This window comes from Folsomia candida, unplaced genomic scaffold (assembly GCF_002217175.1).
Source record: "Folsomia candida strain VU population unplaced genomic scaffold, ASM221717v1 Fcan01_Sc007, whole genome shotgun sequence".
Classification (NCBI taxonomy): Eukaryota; Metazoa; Arthropoda; class Collembola; order Entomobryomorpha; family Isotomidae; genus Folsomia; species Folsomia candida.
In genome coordinates this window covers 6,390,515-6,406,724 of record NW_019091199.1, presented here as the reverse complement: position 1 = coordinate 6,406,724, position 16,210 = coordinate 6,390,515, and the positions used below count along the sequence as shown (strand labels likewise).

Below are 16,210 nucleotides of genomic sequence, written 5' to 3'. Positions count from 1 at the left end.
AAATATGTCCATGAATTGAAGGTGGTTACATTGTGCCAGCATTATTCCATCGCTAGTCTGGTGTCATCAGGTACTTACATACGCATACAAGCAATTTGCACATTCATTATACACACAGTTGCCGCAAAACCGCTAATTGTCCGTTGAATGGAATGCATAATGTATTATCCGTTCTGATGAGTCAGCAATAAACGGAACAATTTGGCGAGTTAGATTTGTTCGTAAATATTAAATTGAGAATCGACAATTTTTAATACTTTCATGACTCATGAACTTTAAGCATTATTCATCCATTACCCATTACCGGGTTTCCTTTATCCGTTTAATACATGTACAACAAGTGAACATGTTGCATACCCGACCCATTCGCTCTACGCAGATAATACCATCTCCTCAGGAAATACTTACTTATTTAGTTTAAACTTGGTTCTGCAATCAATACATGCAAATCAAATAATGTTATTTATAAACTTACTTATCATGGTTAAACCTTATTAATTCCACGCACGCTCACATTTACAGATCGCTCTGTCTGCCGATTTTGCATGTAAATCGGCTTCCGAGTTGCTCATAAATTATGTATTTTGCTGGAATACGATAAATGTGAGATTATCAGTACAACGAATCCTTGTTTGTGGACTGAACTACATTTCAAAATAATCATTACAATTCTCTGGGTAAAATCAATTACGTGTCGTGTCGTTTACCTGAGTCACACAGAGTGGAAACCCTAACCGGCAATACATTCAGTAGTGAATGAGTAACTAGCATTGACGAATGAGTCAATAATGTGGCAGATAATGGGCTAAGATAAGGAACAGGTTGATATTTGACATTATACTATTCGTGAACATTGTCCTGTTTTGTGCACTACCGTCAGTTCAACAAGTGCTCGTAATATTTATTGCTCAGTCAACATGTACTTACTAACTATTTAATTTACTAGCATAACTGGAATTAAAAGTGGAAAATAAATTTCTCCGGCAGTGAAATTATAGTGCATCGTTGCATCACCGAGTGCAAGAATTTTGCAAGTCGCTAGCTTTAAAAATGGCTGAGATATGTCGGAACGGCATGATTTTTTGGCCTTGTATACGCTGGAATCTTTAGGTGAAGTTTTTAGTTAAGGTGCCCTCAATTTACATACAAAGGTTGTGATCTTTTAAGCGGTTCCTATTTGTATTTGAGATCAATATTTTTAAAAATTAACTTAAATTCATGGTTGTATGTACTTCTGTTATAAGGAGGAAATGGCAATGTCCAAATTTTCGAGGTGGAGAAAAAAACCAGTCATCCTTTTCATATTGCTTCTTTTCACCAGTGTTTTAGTATATATTTTGATATATGCTGCCACCAAGGAGAACGTCGATACTATTCGTGACAATAAAAAAGACATTAATATCAAATTGGATCCAGAAATTGCTCAAATTTTACGGGACACGCCATATTTATGGAGAAAGTTTAACCTGACGGAGAATGATACTGCACTACACCGCGTCCAAGCGCAGCAACGATGGGTCAAGGAACTCTCAAAATCCAAGTATCTTTCAGAACAGAAAGTATGAAATTTAAAAATTATGAACTGAAATTTAACAAAATTTCGATTTTAATTTTCATGAATTTGATAACCTTTTCTAGAAAAAAGTAATGTGGCTGGAAGCACACGCCTCTCTCTTTTACTGGACCGAGGGAAGAGTCCAATGTCCTTATGCTCCCAAGTTTGAAGAGAAATGCGAACTGAAAAAAATGTCGTTTTTAAGAAGAATGTTGGGACCGTATTTCAAATTCATTGGAATATCTGGAGACGCTTTAATCAGCGTGAGAAATTGGGAATCATATGGAACTTACAAAATTCCGGGAAACATGGTGCAAATAATGCAAATTTTAGAACCACCAAATATCGCAAAGGATGCAAATCTTGGCTTAAATAACGCCGTTTTAGCCTCGTACTGGCGAGGTTCGGACATTCCGACGCCTTACTTTCTTTCCATTCCGAATAATTCCTCCGAATTCAAGCCACCTCCGAGTGAAGCGGTTGCAAAGTTGGCGTCCAAAACTAAAATGGTTGCGGCCATCGTGTCAAATTGTGATAGTTCTGATCGACTCGAGTACATTCGCGAATTGCAGAAATTCGTGGGAGTCGATGTGTTCGGAAAGTGTGGAACTTTCTCCTGTCCAAAATCTGAGAATGACGCGTGTCTCAGAAAAATTGAAGCAGAGTACAAATTTTTCTTATCCTTTGAGAACTCGAGATGTGAAGATTACATTACGGAAAAGCTATTTGATAACGTCCTACAGTATGAGATTTTTGTGACAATTTTGTATTCGTAAATTTTTAGCGATAACTCATTACCAAAATCGTCAAAATCAGTACATTTTCAATTATTTCTCGGATCTGGGAATTTACTTTAAAATTCTGGACAAGTCTGAAGTCCGTAAGGTGATTAATTGAAAAAGAATTTTTTATAAAGCCACTTAAGATAATTTACAATTTTGCTGATAGATAATAATCCTGAAATTTCCTTGAAAAACTGACAAAATCTGTACTGCAAATTTTTTAAACTGGTTCTCCAACGCCGTTCTCCATAATTTTAAAATAAATTCCCAGAACCAGTAAATGATTAAAAACGTGCTGCTTTTGACGATTTTGACATCGAGTCCTACGCTAACGTTCTGATTTTTCCATTTTTTTAGGTGGTACATTGTCCCCATTGTGCGAGGCGGTCGCCCCTCGGATTACTCTTCAGCCGCACCCACCAACTCGTTCATCCACGTCGATAGTTTCCCCTCACCTGAGAAACTTGCTTCACATCTCAAATTTCTGGACAAAAATGATGACGCTTATCTAAAATATTTCGAGTACAAGGGTTCAAGCTACATTTCGCTGGAACACTTTCAGGATTTCTTCTGCAGGGCGTGTGCTATGTTATTTTACAGGGATTTTGTGCCAAATCCAGTCTGGAGCTCTCCCGATATTGAGTGGAAAGATGTTAATCATTGTCTCCTTCCAGATGAGGCTCGATGGAATAATGTGTAATTTTATGAAGTACGTCTTATGTTGTCGTTTTGTATCTTCCGAACCCTCAAAATAATCAAACGCCGTTTTCGCCATTGTGCTTTTAATTGTTTACCCTCGGTCAAGTTCGAAATTGGCGTCCATGCGGTTGAGGTCAAGTTGTGAAGTCAAACACCGAATGAATTTGACTTTAATTTTCGTATGCGATGTAATTTTAACGAAATCTGACCATAAATTCAACGCCGTCAGTATTTTTGACCTCCAAGTATGATGTCATTACAAAGGAAATTTAAATCGCTTTGACTCTATTTTTTTGTGTTCATTTTACACAGTTTTATTTTTTTGTGACGTAGTTTTTGTTACATTTGTAAAGTATTTATTTTTTATAGCAATTTTGTTTTATAAATCAGTCTGAAGCATTTTATGAAGTTATTGTGCAATTGATTCCTCATATGATGGAGGGTACGCCGGGTTTCTGTTGGTGGTATCCATCCGACCGGACACGATGGGGATGACGACGGCCCCCTAACAAATTTTAATTAAGTAGTCAATCATATCATCCTCCAAAAACACTTCAGCATATTCTTAAATTAAGGACGCAAAAAAAGACACAATAATTTGTCTATCCAGTTCCGCAGCAGGAGCTGATGGTTCTTGTGGTTGACTTTGGGGCTGTTGTGCGTGTGGCGTTGGTTTCATCCTGGACGGCGTATGGGTGACCCCACAGGTTCGAGAGTATCGACAGAGCAGGATTATCACCACGATTGCCACGACGCCAATTGCTGGGCCAATATAGACCCAGATGGAAATTCCGAAATCGTCATCATCGTCATCATCACCTGTCATGCACAGGATTATAGTTTAGTTTAGTACGAAAATACATACACCTAATGCAAATATAGTTCTCTGCGTCATCACCTCCACCTCCTTTACAATCAACCTCATCTGGATTGCATAGCATGGCACAACTTGGTGTTTTATCGCAGACCAGTTTATTCAGGATGCATCTTGCAGTTCCAGCAGTTTCATGAATTTTCTGCAGTTCTGAAAAATTTCGTCCCAAATTTTTTCCGTCACACTTTTCATTTGGTGCGTCACAATCAAAATATCCTGGAGCGCATTGTCCATTTGTTGCGTCTGAAATAATGTTTAATAATTCTTAATTATGACCATCAAACAAGTCACTAATCAGCTCAATCTCTCTGCACTCTGATTTAAACAAAAATGTCATTCGATCATTTTTTAATTAGAACGAAATCTGCAAAAGACACAATCCGCCAATACTCATTGTCAGGTTTGGTAGAGATATTTACACAAGAAAAGGAGAAAACCTTGAATAAAATTAGAAAGTGTAAAATTTGTCAACTTTATGGCACAGTTTCTCCTCTTTGGATGTAAATATCTCTGAAAAACCTGATCATTGGCAGATAATGACTTTGCAAATGTCATATTAATTTTTGCGATCGATTAACATTAATTTGGTCTAAATCTGTGTCTCGGAGACCTCCATTGTACGTAGTAAATTTTGTATTTAACTTCGCATACATTCATTTTGGTAAAGAGTCCCCACAATTTTCGCTGACCAGTCAACTTTCCAACCTGGCGAGGCAGTTATGTTGAACCAGATCGAACCACGGACAGATTCCAGAGCTTCCCAATTGTTATTCTGCTTCTTATTTTTGCAAGGAAATTGTGCCACTTCAGGCCCATTTCTCCTCTAATTAGAGATAAACAAGAAAATTTCAAACAGGTCTTTCGTCATTGACATCATTATGTGCTTACCGTGTAAATGCTTAAATATGGGGGATCATCATCTTCCTGCGCCAAGGGGCACACGAAGGAGATTAAAGCGATGCTAAAGGAAAATTTTCCACTTTGTTCCACATCCATAGAAGTCTGAAAAGTTTCGCTGGATTTCAGATAGTCGATTTGTACGCTTTCTTGTGGATAATTCTCTGACACGTCTAAACTCAATTTGAAAATTTAATTATTAATTTGGAACAATTATATTTTTTGTGTGTGTATAAATGAATTATTACATTTAGCTGAGGTTAAGTTTGGATGGCACGATAGCAGGGTTATCGTCGTAGTTAAAATGATTTTAATCATGATAACGTGAAACGATGTCATTATTTTTAATCGATTAGTATTTAATTTTTGTACTAATAAGAATCAATATTTCTGTAAAATCTTGTTATAATCCTTAAAAAACCACCACCAGCACCAGGAAAGCCTGACACGTATAAAAATAATGGATATAGAAATTAAAATTTAACCCTGTTCGCAACACCGGATGACAATTAACGAATCGATAACGTGAATCATTGATAAGAGCTTATTCAACAAGTGCTTGTTGAGCGTGGACCAAGCAATGTCAAATGCTATTCTATTAAATATTTTATCCAAACTGTGACGTGCATAAATTTGTTAGCAATCTGTCTGGTTGTGCCAAAGGTTTAGTTATCGCATTCAGTAAAAAAAATTATCGATATCTCACACATTTGTATTTCCGGTTGCATAATTTTGCATCGAATGCTGAGGAACTGAAGTAAAATGAATACAATTTGATTACACAATTTGACAAAAATTAGATATACATTTATTATTTTGAAAGTTATCTGTAGAATTGGAAGTATCAAACATAGCATTATCTTCAGAGTAGATTTTGTGTTAGGGACCGTATATAAAGCATCGATTTAACCCGTGTCTTGCGGGTTTGCAACATTTCTTGCACTGCAAGCAAGAAATGCAAGGTGCAAAAAACTGCAAGAAAGTGCAAGAAATATGAGCCATCCAGATCCAGCCACGCGCCGTATGAATGAAGTATAGCGCCGGAGCGTGGTTGCTTGCGCCTTGCATTTCTTGCAGGTCAAAATACCCGCAAGAAACCACTTTCTTCCCGTCATTTCTTGCAAGTGGTCCTTTGGACCTTAAACACTGCTTAAAATTGTCCAAAAATCTAAGCAGAATTTTAACTCCACACCCACCTATTTAGATCTAAACAATGGTTAACTTTTCCCCAAGATGCATCCTCCTCCCACACGGGAGGCTCCAAAATATCAGCGTAATGAAGTAATGAACAAAGCCGACAGAAAAATTGTTCCCAAACATTAACAACTTTGCCGAGTTGTTTGTAAGCAAAATATTTGTTGTACAAGATATCATTCGTGTCTAAAAGTGTGAGATAATTGGCGAGATCCTTCGGAGTTGCAAAGTCTTCAATGTGTATGTACGAGTTTGGTGGGGCAAGGGCTAAAATTTTTAATGAAATAATTTTACATTTTTACAAAATTCTTGAACTATTTTTAAAAATTTCCAAGTTTATTCACTTGTTACCTTTATAATCTTCTGGATGTGCACCCATCACGACTGGGACGATGTCGTTTCTGATTAATGGACAAAAATAAGATTTTCAAAATTTTGATTCGAGTCAATTTTTTTTTTTTTACATATTTTTCTTTTTACCTTAAAGCGTTTGTCCAGAATTTCTCTGTAATATAATCTCGACAGTTGGCCTTTTCAAAGGCCAAGTAAAATTTGTACTCTTTTTTTATCCTATCGAAGCAATTGTGACACTGGAGTGACCCACAATTTCCATAAATATCTATTGGAACATATTTTTGAAGCTCTCTGACATATTTTAGCCGATCATTTTTCGCTTCACAATTCGAAACCACGATCGCTCCAAGTTTCGTCTTTCCTTTGGCGTAGTTGACGAAATTTGTGGTGCTGGTCGTGGTATTGTTGAACTTGCGGAAGTATCCGTACGGCATGACGACATCCGAGTCACTCGAGTAGGAAGCAAGGAGAGCATTGTTAATTCTTAAATCTGCATATTTCGTGACAAATGGAGATTCTTGAATGAAGTAAACGTGTCGCAGGGAAGCTATCTTCTGCTCAATGACGACTGGTTTCCAATTTCGGACACTGACGTGAGCATCATACCCAAGATAATTGTCACCACCAAATAGTTTGTCCTCTTTTACGAGGCACTTCTCTTCAAGTCGTTTCATCTCATGGGGGCTCAGAAAGGGGCATTTTAGCCTTTCTTCGGCCCCGTAGTAGCTTTCGAATCCATCGAAAACTAAGATTTTCTTTGGCTAAATATGCACAAAATAAAGTTTAGCCGTTAAAAGAAACTTTTGACATTAAATTTATATGCAGTGGCCGCGGAAGCGTGGTGACAGAGGGACAATGTCCCCACGGTTATTCGATGTCCCCGTCATCCCCCCATGTTATATAAACCTTCCCTATCCTGCAATGTTAATGTCCCCACATGTCCCCACGGCTTCCGCGGCCACTGTTTCTATATACCTTTGCATATTTGAGATACACCGAGTTCGTCAGCCTTTTGGTCCAATTTTCCAACATTAAAATTCTATCTGTTTTATGGCGATTTGTAAAATTAGTTGTTGGTCTCCATAAATTCCCGAATTCAGTCTTCAAATCCATAGTTTCCTGTTCCAAACTGGTTTTCACATATGTGTAGGGACGATAAGAACCTTCGTTTTGTTCGGTATTCCCCTCTTTTGACTCACTTTCACTATAATGCAAATATCTGACATCCAGTTTATGAATGGACACGAACAAATAGAATAAAAACAGAGAAATGAGGGTGACAGCGACCCAAGAATATTTTAAAGATCTCATTTTGACATTGCAAATCAATCCTGAACTCCAAACTATTTACTTGATTCAAGGAAACTTTTTAAGATGCACTTTTTAGTTAAAGGTCCCAAATTGTGGTCCAAAAAAACGGTGGACATTTCGAACTTTCAGGACGGAGAGGAACTTCGTCCTCCTACATTTTTTGTACAATTTTCGCAAATTACTGCGTCAACCTATTGTTCACAACGTACAGGAAATGCATGGTCCTGCTTTACTGTTCCGTACAAATTGAGACTCCCACAGAGGAAGTCGGTTAGAACTGCATAATAGAACAGGATTGAATAATATATCCGTCCAATTTCGCCATCCGCACTTCACGGGGGACAATTTCGAATAAAATGGTATTTTGTAATGGTAGGTAGGTACACATATCCAGTGGTGGTGGTAGGATTGTCACTAATCCTAAGTACGTACGTACACATGTAATAGTCTCACTTATAACTTTCTCCGTGCCAAATGGGCATGGAACAGATAGTTATCTGCATGTCGAGAATAGAAGAAAATATGTAAGTAAGTGGAATTTTTAAGGGAAGGACGACACACACGAAACTTGACGAAACCGTTCTTTGTTAGCTTGTCTCAATTCTCCAGAAAAAAACATTGATTATCGTTGTCACGCATTTATATATTTCACAACCACCACTAGCTGTTTGCCTTAGTAATTTATTATTGATTGGATTCTAACACGGTTATCTTCTCTTTCAAAATTTTAGTTCGGGTTAGTTGGCCGTTATAAAAACACTGTCTAGTTTCCATTTGAAGTCATTTCATCTCAATTTTTATCTTGTGATAAGAAGTACCTAAGTGTACCTACATAAGTGCAATTTTATCCACTTCCTGTCAGATGAGCACTGAATTTGTATGTATTTTTATTGCCCTACACTTTTTTTCTGGTCGTTGCACCAAGTTGCATGTAGAATAGAATGCATTGTAATACGATGCACCACTTCTTCGACCCCCATGCAAATTAACTTCAAGTGCTTCTGCTCAAGAGCTGAAGTATGTACACGGCTTAAACTCCAATAAATTGCGTCCACTTTATATTATGGTCTCACTTGTAATTGAAAATAAATATGCTCCAACAGCCATATTTTCTTGCTATATATTGTAGTCTCCCCAGTTTACAGACGTATGTACAAATTTGTCCACGTTATATTACGCTGATGCAAAATATGTGTCTACTCCTTGTGAATTTTGCATTCAAACTGTTTCAATAGCTGCGACACGAGTAATAAATCCAATCCAATCCACCCCCCAAAACCTTTTCTCTTGACCGAATGGATATCTAAATCCAACTACGCGTTTTTTGTTTCAATCCTCTTTTTTTCATGTTTATTATGCATGTATCTCTCTCTTCCATGACCGACCGACGGACGGACCATGAGACACGGAATGACACAATATTCCGTGTTCAAAACAAACCCACAAAAATCAACTTGCCTGGGAAAAGAAAATATCTGTATGTACGACAAGAACCACCGACCGACCGAATCAAGTACACGACAGAAGGCAACTAAATACTTATAAAAATATGTTTAAGTGCGTGATATCTGGAAGGAAAGGAATGGATTTGTGGGGAGCGTGGATAGTTAAACAACGGCTTGCTTACTTGCGTTCGTTCGTTATTTGTTGGTTCGTGCTGCTCAACAATTACAAAAACATGACATGACATCAAATACGTATGTACAATGGGAAATTAGAGATGAGTTAACCAATAAAAATACTGTATCGAATATCCTACCTATTGGACTCTGTAATATGTAAAAGCAGTTCTGATAAAATTACGAATCAATATCGTTCTTTCTTATCTTTAGCACAATTCTTTCTTATGTAGGTACGTAATTGTCTCATTTCATATTGATAGATGTATAATGTGCCTAGTTTTTGCCAGAGTCAGGGCTTATGGAACCGTCATGTCAGTCCGTCCGAGACACGATAGGTGTGTGCATATGGGGTGAAAATATGTGTTATACAGGTTATCTCGGGCTAAATGAAAACCGAACTGAACATAGGTTTTGATATGTAGTATAAAAAGAACATGATTCGTGAATAGCGAATACGAAAGAAATTTCTTTATTTGCTTTGCAGCTATGTAAATTCAACACGTCGTCGCGTTCTTTCGACAGATTAAATAGTTTCAATTAGGACCTGGCCTATCCACTTCACTCTCCGAGTTGACAAGTATCCGACAGTTAAGTTAATAAACCGTCACAACGAATGTAACCAAGGGGTGAAAGAAGTGTGTTATCCGTATTTCAATTCAAATTGATGCATGTATGCAATTTGACCTTTAAATGACATTTCATGACCTTTTGACCTTGATGGGTGTGACCTACAGTGCCCATCTTCGAACTCGTCCTCTCTATTGACGTTAGGAGTTTACGTTCAAAATTTCAAGTGTCTATGTCTTTTCGTTCAAAAGTTATCGGAGCTACGGACAGACAGACGGACAGACGGACATAACGATCTTATAAAGGGCTTTCACCCCTTAATAACTAAAAGCCTCGTTGGACTAAAGCTGACATATTCGCTCGCATTATGCACTTGAGAATGTATGTAAAGGTCTTCTAAACCTTTGTAGCTCGCAGTAATGAAAGTAAAGATTTTTATAGTGTTTGCTTAAAGAAGTGCACGGATGAAATGTGATGTGATGTGATTATGTATAGTAAAGAGTGTTAGTTTTACAATTTCGCAAGTCAGCCCAAGTATACATACGTATGATTAAAGTAAGTACTTACAAGGACTTGGCAATGAGTTGCATGTTCTGCTGGAGGAATTTTGTTCTTTCATGTATGTTCATACGTGTTCACTTACTTATATGGTAAAATATTAACGTGTGAAATATGAACTCGACTCGTATATGTTCACCGAAAGGATTGGATTACAGAAATGTTAAAAAATTCAGACCCCTCGTTTTAAGTTTTGCACTTGCTCTAGAATACAGCTTTATTACTACTACAAGGAGTAAGTTTATAATGTAATGGTAACATTAAATTGCATGCATCACTCTTATTCTTTATACCTAAAGTTTATACATATGAATTCAATAACAATTAATTACACAATGATGGAGAGTTTATGCTTGAATTTATGGTTAAGTTGACAGTTTAGCTTTGCAAGCACCAAATAATCCGCAACAATCCTATCCATAAATTTATATATACAGTTATATTTTGCAAATCAGGTACCTCTCATTCTTTAATTTAGCATTTGTCTTACCAGTTTCATACCATAAATATCACTCCCTCTTACATATACCATAAATACATTCAAGTACTTGTATGCTTCTCTATGCTTTAGGTACATAAATAAATAAATACAACAAAAATCGAGAAATCCTTCTCTAACATAGATAATCACTTAAAATTATGCATTGCAAAAGTGGAAATTAAAAGTGTCATACCACTGAGATCATAAAAATTCAGCATATTTACATACTATTCAAATTTAAAGAGAACAGATCGGCGGAGAATTTTGCCTCTTTTTTATGGAATGGAAATCTGTCAACTTATGAAAAATGCTGGTGGAGGTAACAGACGACGCCTCGGATGCTTGCTGCCCCTTCAAAACTCCCGGACTGCCCTCTCTGCTTGTCCGTGGCGAATTGGGGGATGGCGTCGTGTAATCACTCGTGACGACATTTGTGTCCGAAATTGACGCCGGTGACGTGGGCACAGGGAGTGTCGATTTTGACGGCGAGTTACTCCTCCCGAGTCGAAGACTTGTCAACATCTTACTGACTGAAAACTTCCTCCTCGGTGGGGGCAGATTTGTCGCGATAAGACCGGTTATCAAAGCCTGGAAACTTTGATAAACTTCGGGTGAATTTTCAGCCACGGATAGTTCGTAAAACTGACAGCCATACTGTTCCGATGCGGCGACCCCTTCCAAGTTGTCCACCCTGCGCAAATGTCCCAAATCAGACTTGTTCCCTATCAGGAGGACGGGGACGAGGGGGTCTGTTTCTGCTGTTGTTGGGGGGAAGGAGAACACGACGACGGGTTGGAATGGGGGGCCATGTCGTGGAATTTATGGATATTCTGAATGTCTGCGAGAGCTTGGAGTGCTGTCGAGAATGAACTCCGGTCCAGAATGGAATACACGATGACGAATCCATCAGCACGGTGAATTTCTTCCACGGGGAATGTTTTACGTTCGGTGCACTCAGGGCCGTCGATGAATGAGGTGGAAATGTCGACAATCTCGATGTCAAGGGAGGTCCGACTGCTTACGGCGAGGGTTTGCGTGTAGAGCAAATCTGTGGAGAAAAAGTGAGATTGAATTTAAATTCCGAATTTTAAATTACATAATTTTGTAAATTTCTTAAAATTATTCAGAATTTCATTCATAAGTATTTTGCATATGTATGTAGTCAATAAGAGATGCATATTGTGAGAATGACAGAAATATTGAGTAACGCCATATTTATTGAGAGACTTCCACATTCACATTTTGCTATTCCAATCATGCATCCGACTAATCCTTTCATTTGATGCCACATTAATTTGCACATTAAATCTTCTTGTCTTCTTGTCATTAATTTCCGAGAATTTTTATGAATTTTCTAATTATTATTATGAGGAACACGTTTCACTCAGCATGCTCGACCCATCTCTCCGCTCTGCTTCCTCCGATCCTCGGGCACCGGAACGGTCGCCGAGAGAGCAATATTTCTCTCAGTTTTGGTAAGTGGAGTCTCCGCCGAGGCTGCGACACGTCCTCGAACGTCCAACGCCATTTGTTCAATGACCTTCGCCTCACTCTTGTTCTCAATCTCACTCTCCAAAGTTTGCAAAAATCCTTGCAGCATGTTCAACGCCTTCTTGGCGTCATTAATCTTGGCTTGGAGAGCTTTTAGAACGGCGCGGAGTTGAAGGACTTCTTGGCTCAGGCCGTACTGGGCGTCATCTCGGGTCAACTCGACGCCAAAGCGGTACGTTCGGAATTCCAGGCGAGTCTCGGCCAATTTCATTTTGTTCGTCTTGTCCAAAAGGGCATCTTCCAAGTCACGGATTTCTCGCTCTACTTTGCACATTTCTTGCAAAATCTGTAAACAATTAGTAAAAATTTAATGAAATGTACCAAAAAATTGGGGTAAATAAGTGTCTAAATCTGACAATGGAGGTTTCCCAACGTATGTCCTCCGATTTTCATCAAATTAGTGTCATTCAATCACAAATTTAATTAAAATTGAATTTTCAAAAGGTATTATCTGCGAATGTTCAAGTTTGGCCCAGATATTTGGCAAATATCTTCAGATGCAAATAATATTTGCATCTGAAGAGGAGAAAACGAGCTATAAATTTGGAAAGTGTCCAATTTGTTAACTTTAGGACTCGTTTTCTCCTCTTTGGATGAAAATATCTCCGCCAAACCTGAGCACTGGCAGATCGTGCCTTTTGCAAATTTCATATTAATTAAATTTGTAATTTGAATGACACTAATTTGCTCAAAATCGGAACGCATACATTGGTTCAACCTCCACTATAATTATTGATACCTTTTGTCTCTGATGTTGCAAGTCATCACCCGTCTTGATCATTTCATGGAGCCGTTTCCGCATCGCAAAATCCGTGATTTCTCTCTGTGATCGGATATCATTGTAGGTTTGATCAATCGTGAGTAACATGCTTTCTCGGAGTTTGACGGAAGTAGCGAGCTCATTATCTGCTCGAAGTTTGTTGTATCGACTCTGTTCTTCCCAAGCTTGTGGGGTCATCATCCCCTTCGGAATTCTGTAATAAAGATAGCGAACAATGTAAATTGATGAAATACGGAATGTAAATTGAAATGTTAATTTGGCATAATAGAACTCTGACCGGAGTGGATCTGGACGGAAGGCGATCTCGGTCGAGCTTTCGTTCAAGTTGAGCAAGTAGCGGTCAATGTCCAAGGCAAGGATTTTTTCCGACAAGTCGCGAAGAATGTGTTGACGAACTTCTTGGAGACGAGCGATTTGATGCCAGGCTTCTTGGCCTTTCTTCTCGAGGAGATTTCTGGCATCTTTTATGATGCAAGTTTCCTACAATAATAATTCAAGAGGTGTTAATTTTAATTATTATGAGACGACTGGGACAAATAAAATATGTAAAGTGGTCGTCGTGGTGGTCTTTCTCTTCGGTGTTTCGGGTGCAAGTAACCAATTTCAAGAAATAACGGGAAGAAAGTGGTTTCTTGCAGGTATTTTGACCTGCAAGAAATGCAAGCCGCAAGAAATTACGCGCCGCGCTATACTTCATACGGCGCGTGGCTAGATGGCGCTTATTTCTTGCACTTTCTTGCACCTCGCATTTCTTGCGTTGCTTGGTTTTCAGTGCAAGAAATGTATCAAACCCGCCAGAAACGAAACACTACGTATCTTTTCACCTTGGTTAGTTCAAGTTGAGCCTCATCCATGACATAATCGTTCCCTCGCCGCTGTTCTCGAATGCTCATGATCTCGTTGACAATGTCCAAGTCCAGCACTTTGACTTCGATCGCTTGTTCAACCGCTTCCTTGGCAGGGTCCATCTTTTTGAGCTCCATATCAATCGTGGAGACTTTTGAAAAAACATTTGGTTTTAATTAAATCCATGCAAAAGAACAAGTATGCCATATGCACCTGTCTGTTCTAAGGCGACGCGCCAATTGTCAATTTCCGTGACTCTGTCCCGAATCCGGTTATTGTTTCGATACGTGTCCCATCTCGCCTGAATTCCAGCCTCATTTCGAACCGTGCGTCCTTCATGTCTCACTCGAAGGGTGTCCTCCCTCTGCTGCTCGGCTAGGTTGGCAAAATTCCAAGTGAAGTGATCCCAGTCGGATTTGTTCTTTCGTTCCGCAGGCTTCTCGAGACGACATGTAATCTTCCCCAGCATTTCAAGATACGAGTGAATATGAAGAGGGGTAAAACACTTGGTGAATGTTTTCTATTTTTTTTGCTGGATTGGAATTGGATTAAATTGGATTTTTATGAAGGGAGAATGTGCAGATGGATTTTTTTTGCTGGGCTCCGCTGGACGACGATGTTTGATTTGAGGTGAAAGTAGTTGCCATGAGTGCAAGAAGGTAAGATTTAGGGTTTGGCCTGTTTAGTCGATCCAGGAAGAATAGACGAAGTTGACGATATGATTGTGGAACATTATTATTTTTCATGCAGCTCGAAATGAGTTGTGGAAGGTAAAAAAGAGGCAAATTGAGACGTTTGGGACGACTCAACCTTACTTCTCATCATTCCGTTTGTTAAATCTACTGGTATAATAACTTCATTTATGTAGGATCTGCTTAAATCTGCTTAAATCTCGAGCAGATGCCACACCATTAAATACTTGAACTTTGTCACAATTGACAATGAAAATGTAGGCTTAGGATTTCTATATTAGAAAATCTCACCTACAAAAATAGCATCATTTTACTGTAGACCGGCTCAATTTGCCGGTATATCTAATTCTATTCTAAATATAGAATTTCAAGTTTAATTCACAATGTGTCCAACTGAAAGTAAAAGTAAATCCCAAATTGGCACTTTGCACCTAATTTTAGCCCTTTTCAAACTTTCATGGCGAGCAAATTACATATTCAGGATCAGGACCGGCACAATCAGCTCTCGTATTGTAATAACTTTACATAGGTGACAAGTTGAAATGTCCGGAGCCAATTTGCAGTTGATCTTTTCCCCTTCATGAATCCAATCACTCACAGTATGCGAGTTTCCTCCCGAGTGGGAGAAAGTTTGCAATAATTCCACCCAATTCACAGCATCTGAGCAATAAATCCTCAATTTATTGCCAGGTACGTATGTACGTACGGTTTCTCAGCACTTTTCACATTTTTTTATGCCCGGGCACGAAAATGAGATCAAAAAGGTTTCATATCACACCTCATAACTCGTACATATCCAGTCCACTCGTACTTAAGTAAGGTGGATATCTGAACATACCTCTCCACCAAAAAATGTGGATATCTGCTTTCCCGACAAGAATAGATCTTTAGTCACTCGGTGTTCACGTGCAAGTGTAAAGTGAGGGCCATGGTTTTGGTCCCTTGTTGCCCTATCACGCTTTTTATGCTGGAGAATATTCAGAACATGTTCACGACCGAGTAAGCAGCTTAATAATAAAAGTAAAATTGGCAGCTGGAATTTAGAAAAATAAGTGGATTTGCTAACTCTGACTTATTCGATCTCTTTCCTCGCACTAATACCGTTCTATATTTGAACTGTAGGAGTAAAACATGAGTCAACCTCGTCTTCATAATATATTCTGGTTCTTTTTTCATGGGTAAGAGCATATGTATGTATGTAAAGTATGCAAAAAAATTTGCAAATGGGAATAAAGATGCTTTCTTTAGTTACCTGTGTTTGACTTGTACTTTCCGATGTATCTTTTCGTCAGGTATCGAACAGTGAGTGCTGAAAAAATACAAAATAAAACAATACTCATAAAGATGTCATAAACTTCTAATATTCATAAAATTAAGAAAAAATTATGTACGTCACGAATTTTGGCATGTGCAAATTGTGCAAATTTAATTGCATTTCTGTACATT

The 16,210-nt window shown here is 38.4% G+C and overlaps 5 protein-coding genes across 6 annotated transcripts; 1 reads left to right on the top strand and 4 right to left on the bottom strand.

Annotated features, from left to right (window-relative positions):
• The first annotated feature begins 653 nt into the window (after positions 1–653).
• LOC110852612 (alpha-(1,3)-fucosyltransferase 10-like) lies at positions 654–3,345 on the top strand. 2 transcript variants are annotated; one of them, XM_035853818.1, is made up of 4 exons: positions 654–1,151; positions 1,245–1,559; positions 1,639–2,297; positions 2,695–3,345. In XM_035853818.1, the coding sequence occupies exons 2-4, from the start codon at positions 1,251–1,253 to the stop codon at positions 3,035–3,037; spliced, it is 1,311 nt and encodes a 436-aa protein (XP_035709711.1). In that variant the 5' UTR covers positions 654–1,151; positions 1,245–1,250; the 3' UTR covers positions 3,038–3,345. The 2 variants fall into 2 exon arrangements, with proteins under 2 accessions (XP_035709711.1, XP_021956412.1); XM_022100720.2 differs by having other exon boundaries at positions 656–1,559.
• A 59-nt stretch (positions 3,346–3,404) lies between these two features.
• LOC110852613 lies at positions 3,405–5,460 on the bottom strand. The gene is made up of 6 exons (XM_022100721.2): positions 5,056–5,460; positions 4,799–4,980; positions 4,562–4,733; positions 3,935–4,153; positions 3,629–3,855; positions 3,405–3,541 (listed from the first exon to the last, which is right to left on the bottom strand). The coding sequence occupies exons 1-6, from the start codon at positions 5,144–5,146 to the stop codon at positions 3,446–3,448; spliced, it is 987 nt and encodes a 328-aa protein (XP_021956413.1). The 5' UTR covers positions 5,147–5,460; the 3' UTR covers positions 3,405–3,445.
• Positions 5,461–5,592: 132 nt separating this feature from the next.
• Positions 5,593–9,422, bottom strand: LOC110852710 (glycoprotein 3-alpha-L-fucosyltransferase A-like). Its single transcript, XM_035853819.1, has 4 exons — positions 7,331–9,422; positions 6,482–7,116; positions 6,353–6,402; positions 5,593–6,268 (listed from the first exon to the last, which is right to left on the bottom strand). The coding sequence occupies exons 1-4, from the start codon at positions 7,664–7,666 to the stop codon at positions 5,988–5,990; spliced, it is 1,302 nt and encodes a 433-aa protein (XP_035709712.1). The 5' UTR covers positions 7,667–9,422; the 3' UTR covers positions 5,593–5,987.
• A 1,175-nt stretch (positions 9,423–10,597) lies between these two features.
• On the bottom strand, positions 10,598–12,185 carry LOC110852708 (ras-related and estrogen-regulated growth inhibitor-like protein). Its single transcript, XM_035853743.1, has 3 exons — positions 12,134–12,185; positions 11,766–11,942; positions 10,598–11,712 (listed from the first exon to the last, which is right to left on the bottom strand). The coding sequence occupies exons 1-3, from the start codon at positions 12,183–12,185 to the stop codon at positions 11,132–11,134; spliced, it is 810 nt and encodes a 269-aa protein (XP_035709636.1). The 3' UTR covers positions 10,598–11,131.
• Positions 12,092–16,009, bottom strand: LOC110852707 (tektin-B1-like). Its single transcript, XM_022100819.2, has 5 exons — positions 14,286–16,009; positions 14,051–14,223; positions 13,504–13,706; positions 13,185–13,419; positions 12,092–12,731 (listed from the first exon to the last, which is right to left on the bottom strand). Exons 1-5 carry the CDS (start codon positions 14,539–14,541, stop codon positions 12,279–12,281), a joined length of 1,320 nt encoding a protein of 439 aa, XP_021956511.1. The 5' UTR covers positions 14,542–16,009; the 3' UTR covers positions 12,092–12,278.
• Between the last annotated feature and the right edge of the window lie 201 nt (positions 16,010–16,210).